Source organism: Fundulus heteroclitus, chromosome 12 (genome assembly GCF_011125445.2).
Source record: "Fundulus heteroclitus isolate FHET01 chromosome 12, MU-UCD_Fhet_4.1, whole genome shotgun sequence".
Classification (NCBI taxonomy): Eukaryota; Metazoa; Chordata; class Actinopteri; order Cyprinodontiformes; family Fundulidae; genus Fundulus; species Fundulus heteroclitus.
The window spans coordinates 33,104,414-33,125,909 of NC_046372.1; the positions used below are offsets into that span (position 1 = coordinate 33,104,414).

Consider the following 21,496-nt stretch of genomic DNA (forward strand, 5'->3'; position numbering starts at 1 on the left):
TAGAGTCAGAGAGGTGTTTAGAAATGGGATTTTATAAAGGGCCGTGTTAGGTAACAATTCTCAACTCTGACTTTTGAGAAAATTAATCTTGTTTCTTTCTAAATGTTTCATTGTGAAGACAAGCATTAGTTAGTTAGGAAATATGATAGAAACCGTGGTGTCTCTACTTTCAGCGCAGCCTCCCTGTATCAAACGCCGACCTATAAACCGGCCTGTAATTTTAAAACTCCTCCACAAACCGTGATTTATAAAACGACAAGAAACAAGAGAAGCTGAATGTTTCTGGGTTAAGCCCTGCAGCTTGTGATATTAGGCATGCGTTACGTACTGGTTGTGGATTATCCAGCGGGTCCTCATGAAGCCCTTTCTGGACCACTTGAACTGCAACAGAGACAAATGGGAGAGAATCTCTAAATACCAGAGAGCCATATTGTTAAAGAGCCAAACTGATAATTATTGATTCTTGCAGATAATTTGTCTCGTCTCTCTGGCAGACGACCGCAGCAGCCCCAAAGCCCCCCCCCCACCCCCACCCCACCCCACTCTTGCATACATACTTACATCAGGCCAGAAATCCTTTGGGAATTTTTCTTTCTCCACGGTGGCCACGCCGTCCAGTGATCCCACATACTTGGTGTGTCCCGCCACGGCTTTAAAATCCTTAACTGGGAGCAGCGGGAAGGCAGAGCGAGGGCGTTGACGTGGAAAAGAGTGAGAAAACATGAAACCGGCGATCAATAAACTGGTGTTAACCTCATCAGAGCGGCATACGTGATGAGAGAATCTATAAGCGGGAGCCATTAGACTTCGTTTGGCCAACGGCGATCGGTTTGGGCCACACAGCCAGTGGCATCTCCATGTTTATGGCTCTTCCATAAGCTTTTCTGCCGAGCTTTTTCACGCCTAACGTGACTGGACTATACAGCAGCCAAATAACAGCTCAACTTTAAATTGGAGTACTTTGCAAATACCTGCCTGGGCAGTAGAGCCATCAAACTATCATTACACAGAAACATCTTAAAATATCCTATAAAAAAATGACAGGAATTTTGCCAATCATATGCAACAACCTCCCTGTCCCTTATGGGGTGGAAGCAATTAATCAAAACAGCCAGTTATGCTGCTTCCGGATGGATTTTAATCTCTTATAGGAGATTAAAGGCCAGACAGCGAAGACAAAGAAATATTCATCACAACTCGATGCATTATAAGCCAATTAAAATGAAAGCAATTGTCACATTTGAATGTTTTCTTACCATTAAAGTCATACTGATGGATGTTTTTCAGTGACCTGTGGATGAAGTACATGCAGCCCAAAGCCTGCAGAGAAAGAAGAACAAAAGACAGTAAATAACCCGAGAAAAATGTGTAGAAACTGCTTAAGAAAAATATTTATTTTTTAAAATGTCCCAAAAAATTTTATTTGCTGCTATATTTTAATAATTGGTTAGTTACATTTTTGGGCATCTGAGGGAAGGATTTGTAAAAAGCCGTGTTATTACAGTAGCTTGATCTCACACTGGATAAATGAGAAATTAAGAAAAATTGGTACTAAAGAAAATCCCATCAAAAATATTTGTAAATGAAGCATTTTCTTTAGTTTCTGTTATTTGTGAAGTTAAGAGTTTCTAAAAAATGTTTAATCCACTATAAATTATTTTCTGTACTGTAAGGTGTAAATATAATTGTATATATACACACACACACACATTATATATATATATATATATATATATATATATATATATATATATATATATATATATATCACAGTGAATGTAAATAAGACACCATATGCCTATTCCTATTTCTTTTGTATTCTTTTGATCCATTGTATATATGAAGATACACTGTATATAACTGAATGCACCTTTCCTACTCTGCACCTTTTTGTATGAGCCGATATGGCAAGTGAATTTCTCCATTGTGAGATCAATAAAGCCTATCTTATCTTATCTTATCAAAATTTAACACAAAGGTTGAGTTCTTCGAGCAACTAACCATTAGGCACCAAGAGGACTCATGCTTATCTTGAGAGCACACACAGGGAGCAGGACGGTAACAGAGGTAAGAAACTTCATCTAGAAATATTAAGCCACATTGTTTACGCAATAAAAAAAAAAATCATAATAGTGTACCATTTCTCCGTGGAATATTTTAACTCCTTAAGGAATTAAGTGCCGAGTGATGGGAGTTGGGGGTAAGGTGGTGGGGTTACTAATGTCAGGGATTACCCTAGAAAAATTTAACTAAGCCTAACGTTTAGATTTTTGGCACATGGAACATTCTAGTTGTAGCTAATGTGAAATATATGGTGGAGGATCTGCGATGCTTGCGGGCCTGTTTCTGTTTCTCAAAAGCCACTGAAGCATTGGTTGACTCCATGGTGAAAACTTTGGAAATACCAGAGCAAATTAAACAAAAAACCTGGAGCCCCCAAAGCAGTGAACTGAGAAGGTTTGCAATAGGACATTTTAAGGTGTTGACAGTAATTGCCAATGCTGATTTTGTTTATAACTGTTCTTAATATGAGATGTTTTGTCCTTTGAAAAGTTCAAATAAATAAAAGTTGGAGTCTTCCATAATCTTAGTGAGATTTACTGCAGACTGCAGTAAAAGTTACATGTCATTAAGGCTCTTTACAATGTATCCACGTGGTTACATTTTAATGCTTCTGCTGCAGATATCCTAACATTACAAGCTACAAAAAACAAACAGCTGTCAGCTGAACACGTGCCTAACAAATGCAGTTCTGCAGCATTGCTCTTTACAAAACCAAAACTAAAACATAGACACAACCATCTCAAAGGTGAAAATAAAGCACCCCCAGTTATATATTAACTTTCTCTGCCGCGCAAAGAAACAACATGAAAAGTTTAAAGAATAAAAATGTTCAGCACCGACACTTTCAGCCCCTCCGTGCGCACACTTCAGGACCCAATCATCCCTGACACGGGGCTGACAATTTTTAATGTACTAACTGCCTGCTCCACTGATCTGATTAATCATGGCCCGTGAAATCAATAAAGACAGAAAATTAAAACCATTTAAAAGGTATTAAGCAGTAGGTCTGCTGTCTGCCATCGCCGGCGCTCTGAGCAGGGGCCCCGAAAGAAAAATAAGTGCGCGCGTGGAGGGGGGTAAGGGCGTGACGGGGACCTGGGCTACACACAAACAGATGATCAGCCAGAGAGCATGAGAGATCTCTCCCTGAAGAGATCGTTTATCTTGGCTGCCAGAGTCATCCTCGTTTGTTAAAAACAGAGCTGTCTGCATTGACGGCTTCAGTGAACAACAATTAGTGAGCGACTTGCCCGGCGTGCGGTTAGCGAGAGCGGGCTGTGCGAGACCTGGAGAAGGTCCGGAGATTGGCAAAAAGAGCTCCCCTGTAAGGCAAAGCTCCCCTCCAGAGGTTCCTGAAGCGGAGCCTAACTCATGTCGGATTAGTGGCGGCGTTTCATACAGTTAGGTTACACACGCACGCACACGCTCCTTCACATACTCGGCCAAACACCCATCTTCATCAATCAGGTTTGTGCACAGTTTAATAAAAAAATATTGACTTTCGAGTGATTTTTTTATCAAAACACCATTTGTACTGGGGATGGATGCCCCTCTACGTCTGCACCCCCTGAGAAAGCAGACCCCCCCCCCGCAACCCCCCTTTAAGCTCTCTCTCTTGGCTTTATAACTGATGATCCACAGCCAAGGGGAAACAAATTGAAAATCAATGCGGGTGGCACAACTGAAATGAGAATGAGGCATTACGTAGGGGTGGCGGTTGGGGTAGAGGGGCGTATGGAGGGGGGCTGCAACCCTCCCAGGGCAAACAGAGAAGGGTGCAAACACTGGAGTGCAGGGGGAAAACTTAGTCCCAGCTGTCTTCCGCCACCCCTGACACACTTAATTTATCGTGTACAAATAGCCTGGGATCAATAGTTTTAATCTAGAGTTAAATGTATTGACTTTAGCCCGTCTCTCTCGCTCTCTCACACACACCTGGTCATTGACTTTCCCCCCCTTTTGGCTTCACGCACCTCCAGTCTACAGATGTGGGCATTGACCCCTGCTGTCAGGCGCCCTGCGTGAGGGTTTCACCTGGGAGGAGGAAGGGTTAATAGTTGAAGAAAAACGCAGCTACTTTTCTGGAAAGGAGAAGCGTTTCTCCCAACTGAGAGCACAACTCTGACTAACCCTTTATGGCCGACGCAACATTATGCAAACGCATTTCAAAGAACTGTGAGCTGATTAGAGCAAGATTAGTTTTAAAAAAGGTGGATTGTAGTAAGTGATCTGTATGACTAGTGTGTAGGATGACTTCCTGGACCTGAACATCAAACACACAGCAAAAATATAAAAGAAATACTAAAATATAACATATTTATTGATATTTTTGATTAAACATACAATACATATACTTAAGCAAAAATTTACGATAAATATTGCTGAATTTCTAAGTTGATTAAGTGCTTTAAGTAGTATATTGTACTTTTTGGTCATTCGTTTCTTTACAGAGTTACACATCTGCAGGAAACTGAAATGTGGTTGTTAATTAGTCAGGCTCTCTGCTCACGTAGCCAATAGAGATGGGCAATTATTGCATCGGGAAAAATAGATTATCATAGTATTTTGACTGTGATATTTCTAATGACTCACAATCTAACAGTATGGAAGGACTTCCTTTGACTGCTGTAAGTATTTTTCCCCAGTTGTCAGTTTTATGAGAGCATCGATAAAAGTTAAATGTATTATTGAAAGAATATATTTTTTTTATTTCTGTTTGCAGGTATAATTGGAGTACTTAATGGAGCTGGTGTACAGAAGAAGGGTCTTTGAAAATGTGAAAGTATTACTTTTCTCACAGCATTGGTGGGGCTTTGATTGAATGCAGTAATGAATTTATTTTTATAGTTATAGGCACAAACATAGGCACATCCTCCCTTTTATCATGATTGCAACAAATATCCCCAAAATTGGTATTTAGAACGATTCAAAGTTTCATCCACCATCACAGAAACCCCAGTTCTCTTCTAAGAAATGTCTCACTGTGGGCATGTCTAATCCCCAGGATTAGTGCCATTGAAGATGTTTTAAGTATTTAAGTTTTAACTTTTTTTAAACTATGGCATAGCTTGATACGACTAACAGGCCCATATCCGCTCACAGCTACATAATGGCACTTTATAATTTTAGGAGAAATGCTTCAGACTGCAGCTACGGACAGATATTCTCGGTTCAGTAACTGAAAGCGTCACGGCTGACCAAACAAATTTGTCTTTAAAAGCCTCTCATCGCTCTGTGCCTGCACCCTCTTACAGCTCCAACATTGTTTTACACTATATCTATAAGAACCATGTCCCATACAAAAATCTGGGATTTTGAACACTGCTCATATTGCACGGAAGCTTTGATGTATACAGTTCTGCAAAAGCACAAAATGATGAACACAAAGAAAGAACATACATAACAAATCTGCCCTTTTAATGAGGGTGCACCTGCAGTATATAATTAACGAGTAGAGCAAGTAGAAGTTCATTAATGCATTTGATCAATTAGTGCTGTCAGACATTGAATACTGAATACCTAAAAAGCAGCAAATAAAATGTGATTTTAGGGTTTACCAAAATCCCCCCCTCCCCTTACATTGTCTGACGTGACCTTATTATGCAGTGCAATGGGTGCCTTCTGCATTAATATCAGTCAACATGTGCTGCAGATTTACATCAGGCATCAACAGTGCCTAGAGCTGCTGCAGCTGTGGCTACGTTTATCTGGAGGAGAGCTCCACCTTGTGGAAGCAGACTGGAACACCTCTGACTCGTGGGTTTCCTACCGTAAAGTTGTCTTCAGATTGGAACTGGGTGTCCACATAGATGCAAGTCCTGTCAAAATCTTTCATGTCCTCACTGGACTCGATGTTGCTAGGAAGAGCAAGGAAATTGGTTAATTTAGATGCAATGCAGAGTAATCTATTAATAGCTGTAAGGCTGGGGTATTCAACTAAATTGCTAAGGAGGCCACAGTTACTGAAGGCCAATAGCTCAAGGGTCGGACATCCAGCAATTAGAGCCATTATGTAAAGAAAGAAAGGATTACAATGATATGTTACCTTTTAAATAGTTTTTTTCAACTGCATCAAATCAGAAACGTAATTAGCAGAGCCCAAATGTGTAATTCAAAGAAAGATGTCTAGTGTTAAAATGACTTTCATTTTTTATGTGAAACTGAAAAAGAAACATGAGAAAAAATATTAATCCATTTTGTGTACACTTTGCATTTTGTCGTTCTAAATGAACACACAAATAAAGGAAAATGCATGAACCTGGTGTCATTTCAGCCAAAACCTGTGGCAGCTTTGGTTGAAATAACTTTCCTTCTATTTCCACTTTAATTAGTAGCGAGAAAGAAGGGAAGTGAAAAAGATGAGGCAAAACGTTAAAAGGGAGAATAGGTGGAAAAGAACAGAGCGGAAAAAAAAGAGATTACAACAGAACATCCTCGGAGTCTGCTTCTACAACTGCAGAAAGGGATGTAGAAAGAACAGCAAAATCAACCAAAAAACTATCACAGGTACAAATAACCAACACCTTTGATATCACTGAAAAATAATCAGTATTGTTTGATACAAGTTGTATGTAGTGACCAAAGCTAATGATAGGGTTTATCTGTATAGAAGTGTATCTCTAAACATCTGGTTTCAAACACCTGTGGGTGTTTGAGCGTGTGCTGGTATATGTAAGGTTTGTTCATTAGAAAAACACTCAATAGTGGTTGTGAGGAGCCAAAGTCTCACCCCACAAGGTACCGAACCAGACACTGGGGAGACCAGAACCCCAGACGCCCAAAATGTCCCCCAGAGCAAAGGAGCCCAAGAAGGGCCAATGCTGCCTCCCCCATCCCAGGGAAGGGCAGAGGAGAGCCCCAGGAAACCCTCCAGCAGGCACAGTGCAGGGACCATGGGGCCCTCCACCAGCCAGCTACGCCAGAGCGGATCAAGACGTGGGCCAAGAGAACTGAAGCCAAGGGGCACACCGACCCCCCCCCTACACCCAAGGACGCCGACAGAGCCAAGGAGCTCAGGCCCTGCGAAGCAGCTGCCAGGAGTGTATTTTTTCAGTCTGACTGCCTATTTTTCAGTTTCACCTGTTGTTGCTTTTTCTATCTGTTCATTGGTGTGGGGGTGTTGGAGGGGCAGGTTCAGATAGACAGTTCTGCACCATGAGTTAAAGGGTACAGTAGACAATTTTTCACTTTTTGAACAACTGCTCATGCATAAGACCATCGTTCCCCAGGTAGATCGCCTGAAAAAAATCTCCCAAACACACTCTGGTCCTATTTCCTTCTTCTGAGGCCTTCCTCTTCTTCTCCTCATAAACTTGTAAGACAGTTTGCTTCTGGTTACTCACCATTTTCAAAGTATACGGTGAGAGAAGCGGAAGCTACAATGCACGGCTTAACTCAAAGCTCACTGGATACATAAACACTAGATTTCCGTATGCAGAACAAGAGGAAACTAGCGAGGAACGTGTACATACATTCACATTAAGTAAGTGTGTCACAATGATTGGCATGTGGGGTAACCAATAGATAAGCTCCCCGGAAGCCGAAATAAGATTGTCCACTACCTTCAAGTGTCTGTTCTGTGTGGTGAATTGCTGAGTAATTATTGAAGTGCAAAGAAAGACAAAATGTGGCTTGGGTTGGATTTAGCCACATGGTTTGCTACTTTCCAAAGCACAATAATGGAAAAGGCAGTCCCTGTACCAGCTGTAAGACAACCTTGAATGTGGACTGCTTAAGATAATAATGAAACATAATTTACAATTGGCCACTAGGGGGTAGTAAATGATCGCCTGGGGTGATTTTCATGGATTATTTTGAATGTTTTTATTTTTCACAAAGACAACATTTGCTGGCCGGATTGTAATCATCCGCGGGCCGGAAGTGGCCCATGTGCCGCCAGTTGAATAGTCCTGCTGTAAGGTCAGTAGTTAATGTTTTAGTAGTGTTTGTTTAATTTACCAAAAGAAGTTTTCTGCCTTGTCCATGTTGACCATGTAGTCCTTTCCTCCCACCTCCTGGAAGTGCAGGGCGATGAACTGTGGCTTGTATTTCTGGATTGTCTGTTTCAAACCAAATAAAGTGCAGTGTTCAAGCTCACATTTCAGGGCACTGACATGTGAAGAGGGTGACCGGTGGTTTAAGGCTGAAGACTACAGTTCATCAGAGGTCTTACAGAGTATTTCCATGTTTGGAAGAGAGACAAATGTAGGTCAGAATTAGCAAAGATCACCCACAAAACCATCCAACTGATAATAATGAACATATCACATCTAATGCATATAAAAAAAATTCAAACTCACCTTATACAGTTCTTCTAGCCATCCATTTTGGATTTCACCCACCTTTAAAGTGAAAAAAAGAGTAAATGATTTGACTAATACATGTTTTCATCCATTTATTCAATGTTTTCATTTAATCTGAAATAGAGCTTATATGTTTGTTTTTTTCGACATGTCTTTTAAGAATCAGACTTAAAATAATTACACTTGTATCTCTGCTTTGTGCTACCACACAGGATCCTAAAATATCTGGTACGAAAAGAGATCACTGCATCATTTGCTTGAATTGCGTGCAAGAATCATTCTGGTTATGCAACCATATGCATAAGCACTGCAACCAACCCTGTGTGGTTTCGATTTGTGGTTAGGTCTTTGTTTTGTTTTTTTCAACTAAATCAAAATGTAGAATCACATTCTATGACTCAAATGGGTTATAAAAGCTCCTCCAGCAGCAACAGCTAGCAGTTTCTGTACTCTTCATGGCTGTTTCAGGTGAAACTCGTCTTAAAATGTTGCTTCAGCTTACTGAAAAATGTGCTCCTCACATAGAGCTGCCACGGCGTAAATATTCCACTGAGATCTGGATTTTGAACAATAACTGAAGGAACTTAATTTACTTACTGCTGCATTTTTGGGTAGTTGGTGGCATCTTTGAGATCACTGGTGAACTACAGGACCCAATTTAGACTAGCTTTAGTTGTTAGCCAGATGACTTCATATTTGACCCAAGAATACTTTAGTATCCAGCAGTCAATGGTCTTCTTAGCCACTGCAAGGATGCATTCACACTAGCCTTGTTCAGTCCGCTTTAATTGGACTCGGGTTTGTTTGGGGAGGTGTGAATGCACAATCGAACTCTGATGTGGACCAAAAAAGCGAACTCGGGTCTGCCTCAAAACCTAGATCTTGGCTCTGTTGAAGTGAACTCTGGAGTGGTTCAAATATATATGGGAATGCCAAGCGGACCAGAGGCCGCTAAAAAAGCAGAACGCGGACTATAGCGCAGGGCAATCTGGGTAAATACAATTGCAATTGAGCAATACTACTAATGAAGTAAATCATATATTGCAAATAACTTGCTCAACATCTGAGCCCACTGTTAAATTGTGATTGTCTGGCACACAAAAGACAGCATTACAATTGCAGCTAAAATATGTTGCCATTCCACTTTGTTTACATTTTTTGCGGAAAAGGAATTTGTTCTGTGTTACTGACCAACCTCTTTCGTTATTTGTTTCTTGGTGCAGTGCCACCACAGGCGAGGGGTTGAACAGGTTTGGCAAAATGTTTGGTTTGTTTGACAAAGTGCATCTTGAAAGCAAACCGCACCAATTGAACATTAGCAACTTGTAGTGTTGCACCGATACCGATACCAGTATCGGCCGGGGCGCTGATACCACACTAAAATGGTGGTATCGGTATCGGCAAGTACCAACAAATAGGTCACAGATACCATTTTGATGTTTTTATGTCACTTGAACGCAGCCTTCTCTCTCCTGACACTCACTAGTTCTACTGGATTCACTTTGTATTAGTCTTTTTCCTGCTTTAATAAGGTCGCAGCTTGACAAAGTCATGATAGCAATTATTTTACATCCAAGTAGTATGCTGTTCTTCATATATACACACACACATAAATTTCAAAGTAATTGTATCGGTATGGTATCGGTATCGGCCGATACTGCACAGCCAGGTATCAGGTATCGGTATCGGGGCCAAAAAATGGCATCGGCGCAACACTAGCAACTTGGTCCCCAAACAAATCAAGTCTACCGGTCTATCAGGTGCAAAAACAACCTTGATGACCAAGCCCAAATCATCAGGCTTCAAACGCTGTGCTTGATCGTTGGAAATGATCTTTTCCATTGTTATGTACTAGGTTTTTCACCAAAAAAAACAAAACAACAATCTACTTTGCTCTGATCTCTTCTGTTCTGGATGTGCTGAAGTTGTTTTGGTCTTTTTCCGATGCAACTTTCCAAAACTAATTTTAGCAACACTTTCAAAACTATGGATGGGCATTTCAAGTAAAGATACATCTAATAAGTAGTTATTTTATTATTGTTCAAATAATACAGTTTTGTTTGTGCACTTTGACAGCGCTCTCTCATCTTCAGAATCTCTCTCTCCATCTCTGTTATCTCTCTCTCTCTCTCTACTCATCTCACTCACTGGTTGTGTTTTTGTTAAATGCATCTTTTAGCAACATATTGCACAAACCATTACACCCATCCACTCACTTCCATGTTACCAATTTTGAGCCAAGTTGGAAACAAATGTGGACTCATTCAGAGATTAATATTTTTGGAAGGCAATGCGGTGCTCTCTCAGTTCCTCAGAGGTTGTTGTTTTTTGTTTTGTTTTTTTACATTAGTACATTCAAATGCAGTGGGGAGAAACTATTTAGTGAGCCATTTGCATAATTAGTGGCTGACTAAATATATGTCCTACTTAGAAAGATGAAAGAGATCTGTGATCTTCATAGGTACACTTCAGCTATGAGAGACAAAATGAGAAAAGAAACCCCAGGAAATCACATAGTACGATTTTCAAAGAATGTATTTGTAAATGATGGTGGAAATAATTATTTGGTCAATAACAAAACTTCAACTCAATACTTTGTAGCATAACCTTTGTTGGCAATGACAGAGGTCAAACGTTTCCTCTAAGTCTTCACCAGGTTTGTAAGGCAAGGCAAATTTATTTGTATAGCACATTTCAGTACAAAGACAATGCAAAGTGCTTTACATGATTAAAATATAGAAAAATAAAACAGAATAAAAGCAAGTTGGAATAAAATGTAGAAACATATTAAGCAAAAGAAAACAAAAATGTTAAAAAATGTTGGACTACTAAGTTGAACTAATGATGTTTCAGTAAAACAGTTTAACTAAAACAGTCGAAGGCAATCCTAAACAAATGTGTTTTTAATCTTGATTTAAAGGAACTCAGGCTTTCCGCACTTTTAGAGTTTTCTGGAAGTTTGTTTCAGATAAGTGGAGCATAGGAACTAAATGCTGCTTCTCCTTGTTTGGTTCTGATTCTAGGTATGCAGAGTAGGCTGGAGCCAGAAGACCTTAGTGGTCTGGCGATACATGGCCCCGTTCATTCTTCCCTTGACACGGATTAGTCGTCCTGTCCCCTTTGCAGCAAAACAGCCCTGTGGTGTTTCCACCCTCATGCTTCAAAGTAGGTTTGGTGTTCTTGGGATGCAACTCAGCATCCTTCTTCCTCCAAACACGATGAGTTGATTTTGTGCCAAAAAGTCCTATTCTGGTTTCATCTGACCACATAGTATTCTCCCAGTCCTCTTCTAGATCCTCCATATGGTCTGGCAAACTTCAGACAGGCCTGGACATATACTGGCTTAAGGAGAGGGACACGCCTGGCACAGAGGATTTGAGTCCCTCTCTTATTTTCTTACAATTGCTCCCACATTTGATTTATTCCCACCAACCTACTTGCCTATTGTAGATTCACTTTTCCCAGCTTGGTGCAGGTCTACAATTTTCTTCCTGGTGTCTTCTGACAGCTCTTTGGTCTAGGCCATGGTTGAGTTGGAGTCTGACTGACTTTGAGGCTGTGGACAGGTGTCTCTCATACAGGTAACGACTTCCAACAGGTGACCTTAATACAGGTAACGAGTGGAGGACAGAAGAGCTTCTTAAAGTAGAAGTTACAGGTCTGTGAGGGCCAGACAGCTTGCTTGTTTGTGGATAACCAAATACTTATTTCTACCATAATTCACAAGTACATTATTTGAAAATCCTACAGTGTGATTTCCTGGATATTTTTTCTCTCATTCTGTCTCTCATAGTTGAAGTGTACCTATGATGAAAATTACAGACCTCTCTAATCTTTCTAAGTAGGAGAACTTGTCCAATCAGTGGCGGACTAAATACTTTTTTGCCCCAGTGTAGATATAGTGGGGCTATTTTTACCAGCAGTCTTCAGAAACATGCTCTGGGTAACAAAACATGTATTTTTGTTGGTTTAGTTTATTTTTATTCATTAAAAGTGATTTGGGCAACTTGTCTCACATACACTTTAGTAACTTCCTGAGTAAGTCACCAACTAGCTGGTTGCTTAGCCGAGTTACCTGGCTGTGTGTTTCTGTGGTCCAGTCCCAGAAGCATGAACTGTATATTTAATGCTGTTTTTGTGTCGCAATACCTTCTGTACGTGACTATTTTCAAAGTCCCAATGAATAGTTGTGAGCTGCTTTGAAAAAAAGAGTCGCTGTTAGAAGTGTCAGAGCATTTTGGCACTTATTGTGCAAGACAACCTAAAAAAAAGGACAGTTTTTTCTATTGTAAAAGAAAAAGCTTATTGAGAAGGGTGTGTTGATGGTAGAAGGTGGCCGCGAGAAAATGTGATCTGTGAGCAAACAACTAATGAAATTCCATCTGGGCTAGGGTACCGTTGTCAAGTTTTGCCTGGAGTAAGTTCAACAGTTGAGGGAGGTTATTTTGCTTAAGCAATTTGAGTCTGCTCTGCCTGACAAATAGCTACCTACTTGAATAAGCAGAAAGTGAAAAGTGCTTATGAAGTTTAAGGTGGAGAGATTATCCGACCACTCACGGGTAAGTGGTAACGGTACCAAAGAATTCAATCTACAAACAAAACAAGAAGCAAGACTGACATTGGGCATGTGTATGAAAAGGTTAATGGAAAAAATTGTGTCTTGTGTTACAGACTAAGGCTATATCTAATCAAGGAAGTTGTTCACTGAAACCTACCGCCCTTCCCGTCTTTGCAGCTCTTACAAAAAGAGTTATAAACTCCATTCGAAAACGTCTAATTATAGCTCCTGTTCCTTGACCTTTCATGGAGTCAACAGTAAAAACTATCGTTGGAGGAAAGCAGCTTCTGACTGCTGTGCCGATTTCGGACAGCCTTTAAACTCATACGCTATTATGTGACGGAAATGGACATGGATGATTCCATTCCAGTCTGTTGACCCAGGTTACAAACCATGCATATATTTAAAGGGTTTCTCTCATTGGTAGGTAGTGCCCAGAAGAAACCTGTAAACATTCTTAGAGACACGGGTTTTTGATTAATTTGCTTTTTAAATAAGTGTCGCTCTTTTCCTTCAGCAAGATATTGGTCATTGTTCGAAAGGTCAGGGTGAGACTGAATGAGATGACTATACGTCGTCATTTTTTGTCATCTGCGCTAGTGCAGAGTATAGTTGCTCTTGCAGTGTGCCCTCAAGAAACTCATTCAAGGAATTCAGGTCATTAAGGGTAATTATTTAGTTAGGAATAAAGTGTGTTAAAAGGTTTCAGCTTCTCAAAAGAAGCTGCTAAGTAACCAAGACAAGTAAGGCCGGACACAGCCGGCTTCTATAATCATGTGGGTCAGGAGTAAAGACTCTCCTGAATATTTTCCTTCAGCAGCTTCTAGTAATAAAAAGACAACCGCCACTTTAAATGTTGTTCCTTCTACCAGAAGATGCTTAGTCATTCACATGCAGTGACCTAATCAAGGAACAGAGATGACCAGTCTTTACAAGAACCGTTTCAGCTGGTCCGCCCTACAGGTGAGATGGAGACAGCGGTCATTCAGGCCTGTTTTTCAGGTACATATTCTGCATTTCAACATGGTTCTGATCAAAATGATCGCCACTCGTTTTAGCCATCAGAAGGTTAGCCTGGCCAGCCAGACTAACTTTTGCCTCTCTTCAACACGGATGAAGAAACTGCGGATGTGACGTGAAAAAGGCACAATCAGACTTCTCCTCTCAACATCTCCTCTCAGCCGTGGTCGAGCGGAGACTACGGTGAATGATTGTAAAACAGAAGAAAGCACACTAGCAAACGAACGCTCCGTAGCAGCAGCCATCTTGTTTGTTTTGGCTGAGGGATTCTCGGGGCTGCACGTCACTCAACATATAAAGCCCTTTCACGCCTGTGATTGGTCGGTATCAGGAAAGAGGGGTGCAGTTCCAGACTGTTCACTGTATAGCAAAGCAAAAGCGAAACTGCTATAAGAGAAAATAGAAGAGTTGAAGAAGCTAACCCTATTTGTCAGCTTTTTTAGTGCACTTCACCAGAGAAACCGGAACAACTGGAATGTAAATTTGATTTAATCAAGCATTACTGGCACGTGCCACAATCTGAACATGCTCGGGAAATCGCCTCATTTATCACTTGAACTGGGATGTACTGTTGCAGTTACGCCCTTTGGTTCAAAGAATGCACTAGCACCCTTAAGATTGAGCATTAAAGTAGTTGAGGGCCAAGTGTAAGTTTACAGGACAGTAGTCGCTCACTTGGGCAAAGTGGTGATTCAAGGGACAGACCCTCCAGCGCAAGATAAAATTCAGGTTATAGAACAGTTCTCACCTCAATCTACCAAAAAAAGAGCTCATGAGCTTTTTTGGGAATTGTTGACTACTACAGTAAGATGACGGTCTACCCGAAAAGAAAGTCAAGCTCGTTGGATATTTTGGAGAATGTGTGATTATAAACATATAACAGAAAATATCTGCAACTATGTTTACAGCCGTCATTTCCCTTGCACAGTCCTGATGAGGCTGTTTTAGTTCAGCTAATTTCTAACTAAAACAGCCTTATCAGGGGAAATTACTGTAATGTTCCCAAACTTTTGTCAGAGTCCTTATCTAATAATGTCTTCCTTAGATAAATGTGTGCAGAGATAAAGTCTGAGTGGAAAAACCAATGGCTGTGTTGGGTTCCCTTATGTTCCCTTGTGGTCCTGGGCCCTATCCTTTGGGTCCAAACTAGTACATTTTAGGAAAATCATGTCCTGCTCGGAACGATAAACCTTCTCAGACATATCATTCATTGTTGTTGACGGCAGGTGTGTAGCCAAAGTGACGGAATGCTATAATTGATTCATAAGGTCTTTTAGCAATAAAACATTAATTGTTTTCATTTTTTCTTCCATCATCTGTGAAGCTCTAATTTGTTTGCCTAGAAAACAGAGGACAGGGTTCAGCATTAAAAAGAGAGAAGAAGGTGGAAAAATTAAGACAGAGGAACTTAAACCAAGATCTTGTGCACACAACATTTGTACCTAGCGCAGGGTGAAGTTGCTCTCACAGTTTTATTTTCGTAAATGCAAAAAAGTTTTGATGCATTTGAACTCTTTGTTGACACCATTAAGGCACAAAGAACATGCCGCCAACCAGTGGTGCGGCAGAAAAATTACACCATTTTTGATATTCCTACTATTTTGTGCACAGAAATCACAATTAAAATGTCATGTTGATGTGTTAACAGAAACAGAGAAACAATCCCACTTTCCATGGCTTGTTGACGTGTGCACAGGGCCCCAGAAGCACTTCCCAAGATCAAGGTTAGACAGACTGAAAATACATACTGTATGTTGCTGTGATTCTCCCTCTACATTAACTTTTTCTTCTTTTAGGCTAATAAAACTAAGCTTTTAGAGTTAACCTTGTACCTTACAGATAAAACTGTGTTTTTAAAAGGGGGATTTCAGTGAAGGATCTCTTTGGATTGGAGAAGTGTAAACAAACTTCACTCTGACTTCTTTTTCCATACTGGTGCAGAATGTGTGTTTTGGTGGCGCAGATCAATTCTTCTGCTGTCAGGTGCAATCACATGACTGTAGAAAGGGCTTTGCATAGTGTATTTGCATGACAGGGGTGACTACCGCCCAGGCTTAGTGACTGGTGCAAGACCTCATCACAGTTCACAGCACACGCTAAAGAAGACAAACACTGGACAAGTAAATTTGTACCCAAACCCTTCTTCTTATTGAAAATAAGGCCCACAAAAAGGTTCTTATTGCTTTACAAACAAGAACAAGAAAAATCGCCCCTTGCATTCTACTATTAGACAGGCTAGTCCTGTCTCCACATGAGCAACAAAGATTGTTTTTCGCAGTGCTACTGAAACGTAAAAGCAGATAGTGTCTCCGGTCCTAAAGTCCAGTTCTGTAGAGCGTTAGGATTTAATCTGTGGTCTGTTTAACATCCTTCTCTTACCCCGAGTCAACGTTTCAGACTGCTTGTTTATATGAGCAGAATGGGCCAAAGTTATGTAGATAGGCTCAACTCCCCTCAGGGCGAGTAGATATTCATCTGTTTATGCATTTCCCACTCTGGGATCTCACATGGAATCGTTGGAAGTAAATTTGCTAAACGGAAATATGGTCCCGAGCCAAATTTCCATGACTGCAAGCGCCGTCCTCCCTGCAAAGTCTCAACGTTTCACCCAGCCAGCCCAGGCAAAAACAAGGGAAAGTAATGGATAAGTAGGTACATTTTATAACAGACTGGACCCATTAAGTTGATCTAAATGTGATGTTATTATAAGACTTAACTACAATTGGTAAGCTACGCCACATTATAGAAATATAATATTGTCTAAGAAACATAAGTAAAAGATTGCATTTAAGCAAGAGCGGGGCAATATGGCTTAAAAATGAAATCTCAGACTTTATTATACCAAATCCGATTAATCGGTGTTTTCCTCCTTTTCGTTTAACACACAAACATTTTTTATTCTTAAAACTTGCTTTTATTTCAAGCATTTTGTCTGAGAGTTGACCTGAATTCATAGTGCAACTAAATACAAGCTGTGAAACAGACTTGTAAAACAAAATGGCAGCCCAGCCTTTGTAAACAATGAAAATACAACAAAATATTTGCTGCTAGTGGTTTTACACAATGAACTAAGAACAGGCTTCACTTCACTTGTGTAACTTGAAACTTACTTAAAAAAAGAAAAGTAAATGAGTAAATTAAGAAAGTAATGTGAGTAAATTAAAGTGCCTCGTATTATGGTAAAAAAGTATTATGATAAAAAGTTTAATCTTTACAATATTTAAACACTTATTGTTTAGGTAAATATAATATATGCTTTTTATTGTCTTCATGGAAGTCCAATGAGTTCATTGGGAAAATAAAATCCCAATTTTCCAAAAATTAAATCTTAACAAAAATTGTAAAATGCGAATTTATCGATTAAATCTTTTTATCGCCCAGCACTAATTTAAAGTTATCCTATTTTCTGTTGAGATGTGGAGACATAACTGAGAAATTCATACTTGCAAAGGGAGAACATACAGGTTTGTTCAACATAATAGCGGTGTGTTTAAAAAGTATCCCAAAGCTCAAAACTCTTAGAATACCTTTTATTTCCATATATTCAAATGCATTTGGAACGCTGACAATTCTATTGGTAATCAAAATATAAAGAACAATTTATCAAATTCATCACCCCTCAGAAAGATCAGATAAAAAATGCATACGAGGCTAGCTATATAGCAGCGTCTAGCGTTTTCTCAACCAACTCAAATCTTAACTGTATGATCAGAAAGCTGCTTGAGGATTTAACTTTCCCTGTGGAATCCCTTGAATTATATTTAGCTGCATAGCCTGATTCTGAAAAGTGCTTCACATCTGGGTAGCACAGACTTGATCGCACATTCTAGCCCAGGCCCCCTGGGCTACATTTCAAAGTTCCTTTGCATTCCTTGGTTTCTCTTCAGAAACCAAGGCATGTTTGATGTCACCGCAGTAGTTTTCTATAAGATTAAGATTCGGGTATTGGCCTGATGACCCCCATAATGTTAATCTATCTACCACCCAGATGCTGCTGGCTGTCAAAACACCCAATACAAAGGCCTGTTCTGTTCAGTGTAAGGCAGCACGGTCTCTACGGGTACTCTGATGTATTCACACTGATCCGTGATCACTGGTATGTGATAAATGGGCCTAAAAACACGATATAAGAAACATTGCCAAAGCACGATGCTTTGAAGCACAACAGCGTACTGTGGCTTGAGCTCACAGGGAGCTGTGAACCTTCACTGATCCCTCATCATTGGACGAGTCTTTATTTCATCTTTATCTTAGCTTTGGTTTCCATTAATAAGCAAGATGATTTTAGCTGAGAAGCCAATCGATTTCTGCACTGCTTTATATGTCACCTTCATCAAATCCCCAGTTTAAGCAACACAAACTGTATGTCGATCATCTTTTACATAGATTTTCATGGAGGGTTGCAAAATACCAGGCATGTAGAACATTTGTTGCCTTCATCATCCAATGACGGGACACCTGTTGATTTTCCAGAGATTGAATGACCTCCTTTTCCAAACAATGTTTCAATTATACGGAATCAGCCAGCTTGAATGTCATGGCTGTTGGATCTGCCTGTTTTCTACAACTCCACCACACCTACTAGTAAAACGCTTTCCAGGAAGAATAATTGCTTCCAGCATAAACAGCGATGGTGTTTGATGGCGGTTGCAATTATTTTTAATAAAATTATTGTTTTTAATAAAACTGTAGGTCTATAGACTCTTAAATCAGGTGAAATTTGACCTGCCGCCTCTTTTATTGACCTAGACAGTAAAGCTCAGGGAGAGTGGTTAAGATGTTGTGACGATGGAAAAGAACGAGACAAGGGAGGAAACTGTTGGTCATTTAAAATTCGAGATTTTCATTAAATATTTATGAAGAATACCACAATATCGGGTTTTGCAAAATATTGTGCATCCCTATTTGTAATCTACACAAACTGCTTAGCATAGTCCAACACTAGACTAAACTCTGTGTATTTAGTGAACCACCGAGGTGCTTTTTTTTTAAATACACTGGCATTAAAATATAATCGAACAGGAATTTATTCCAGAAACTCCATTCAAAAAATAAAACACATGTACACCTCACACGCTCCGCAAGCAGGGCAAGTCACAAAAGGTCACATTTGAAGAAGCTGTTCACAGAGGGCTTTATCCAACCGTATTAACAGAAAGTTTAGTGGAAGGAGAATATGCGGTGGAAAAAGTTGCACAATCATTGAGGATAAACTGCGAAGCAGCAAAGACCTCTCAAAAGCCGCAGCACAGAAACATATGGCTTTCAGCCGCTTCATTCTTTATGTTAAGCGACTCGTAAACCTCTCACCACGAAACAAACAGTCCTCAACTCAGCCAACTTTACGCTAAAAAAAAACAACAGAAGTTGACCTATGTCCAAACTTCTCACTAACTATTATTTCCAACTAAGGTAAAAACATGGCTCACTCACTATATTTGATTGGACATCGTGTAACAGCCGTTATAGCTGGAGATTTGTTGCTCCAAATAAACTCAAACAGTACAGCTTCTCTGCTCTTTCAAGAGGAAGATGAAAGACACCAGATCCCACACTGCAGACATGCTGAAGGCCACTGTTAAAGCATTCTGGAATTCCTTCCCAACCACATATTGAGTGCAATATGAACATCTTTTTCATTATAAAACATCCTCTTTATATGTAAAATTAAAATTTTCTGTGTTTAGGGCTGTCATGACCTGTAACCCATAATCTAAATTAAGACATAAAAGGTCAAAACACATCACTGTGTTTATTACATAATGAATCAGAACTCGATTTCCACTTTTTCGAACTGAATCGCCAAGATTAACGTTTAAGTGATATTCTAATTTGTTGAAAGGCGCCTTCTAATTATGGAAAGAACCAATAGAAACAGCTTCAGGTTTATGAGTTTAACTTCAATACGTCTCTTTACATTTTTATGTCACATTTATAAGGAAATATGAAGAAGAATATTAAAGTTTTAGTTCCTGGCAACTGCATTTGTGGCATTTCAGGAATTATCTCCCCATATTTGGTCATATCCCGTTCAATCGAACGAGCGTCTGCGAGTTGACAAGGATCGGGTCACGTGACTCGTCAACAGGTAACGACGGATGAGCTCCTGCGCTATTGATCACATAGCGGAAGAACACCTCCGCTGCGACGAACCCGATTCACCCGCACAAGACACGTGAATTACACAACTTTACAACCGGATAAGAACAATTCAGGACCCGTTATATCCTCACCCAACACAATAGTCTCCCTTTTAGTGCAAAAACTTAGTGCTGCCTGCCTGTAAGTCGCTTCTGAGTGAGCCCTAATCCTCCGCTGTGGCTGCCTCTGCGTGTTTATTGCTGCAGTTTTTACCTGTCCGCAGGCCACTTACGTTGTCGAAGAGCGAGCCGACGTTTGCGGTGACGAGCAGCACATCGGTGAACGTCTCCATGTTTGAGCGACCACTTTCAGAAACGGCCCCCGGTTAAGTGGCGGTGGTGGTGGGGGGAAACTCGGGACTCGTCGGTAGCGCCTCTGTCGGGAGCTTTAAAACGAGCTTACCATACAAAAGCCAAGCCCCGAGTCTTTTATATGAGCTGCGGCTGGAAGTACGCCACTGTCATCTCACTGTGTGCGCGCCGCACGCGGTCCAACTCTGTCGCTGCGGATGGCGGGCTGTCGGTTCAGGTCGTCGGCGCACGGCACCTCGGCAGGGCTCATACTCATCGCCGAGTCCCCGCTGGCGGAGAGTTTAGCTGCTGCGTGGATTCCTCCCCCCACCCCGCCACCTCCGGGGCTAATTGGACTAGTAGAGCTTCTTAAGGGACTAAAACTGTCTGGACGGGGCGAGCGCGCTTGCACCGCCGCTGCTGCTGCCGCTTTCAGAAGCGCTCAAACAAAACAACCCGGAGGAAGCTGGCAGATTGTTGTGACAGGACTCTCCGCCCGCCCTCTAGTCGCGGGAACTTTTAGTTTGAATTTAAAAAAAATTAAAAGCAAACGGCACGACAAACCCTTGAAGACACCTATTCCTACTTAGCTTTTCCATATTTTCTCCATGTTATAGCCACACACTTCCGTGTATTTCAACACAATGCAAAACGGAAGGGAGGGAGAACATAGTCAGCAGTATAAATGCAGCCTCCCCCAAATTCTTTAAATGGCACATATATATATTATATATATATATATATATATATATATATATATATATATATATATATATAATATATATATATATATATATAATCATTGTAGGTCAAAGGTCAACCATCCTCACTTACTTGAGTAAAAAAACAATGTCGTCAGGTGTTTATGTTGATGTTTTGCATCCATCATTCTAAACATATAAAACTATAAATGTCATCAACGGCCAGTTTGAGACTAAAAGGCTTCTCCGATACCAAAACTCTAACCAACCTTTTCCCTCCTGAATTTTCTCAGATGGAAAATTGTATCAACAGGTGGTTTTGTTCGGCCTGAGTTGGAGTTTAGACGTTTTGTTTTCTTAAGGAAACCCTTTTTTTTTTTTTTCCGCGGCACCTGATAGTTGGAGTTGGTAGAGCTATAA

The 21,496-nt window shown here is 40.4% G+C and overlaps 1 protein-coding gene across 1 annotated transcript in view; it reads right to left on the reverse strand.

Moving 5' to 3' along the window:
- Positions 1–20,874, reverse strand: part of inpp5l (inositol polyphosphate-5-phosphatase L) — a 29,699-nt gene extending 8,825 nt beyond the window's left edge. The window contains exons 1-7 of the mRNA XM_012863358.3: positions 20,318–20,874; positions 8,364–8,405; positions 8,023–8,123; positions 5,834–5,921; positions 1,257–1,320; positions 562–665; positions 329–381 (exon numbers count right to left, since the gene is read on the reverse strand). Coding sequence (XP_012718812.2) covers positions 329–381; positions 562–665; positions 1,257–1,320; positions 5,834–5,921; positions 8,023–8,123; positions 8,364–8,405; positions 20,318–20,377 — 512 coding nt within the window. The 5' untranslated portion in view covers positions 20,378–20,874. The remainder of the gene's footprint in view (positions 1–328; positions 382–561; positions 666–1,256; positions 1,321–5,833; positions 5,922–8,022; positions 8,124–8,363; positions 8,406–20,317) is intronic.
- Positions 20,875–21,496: the final 622 nt, after the last annotated feature.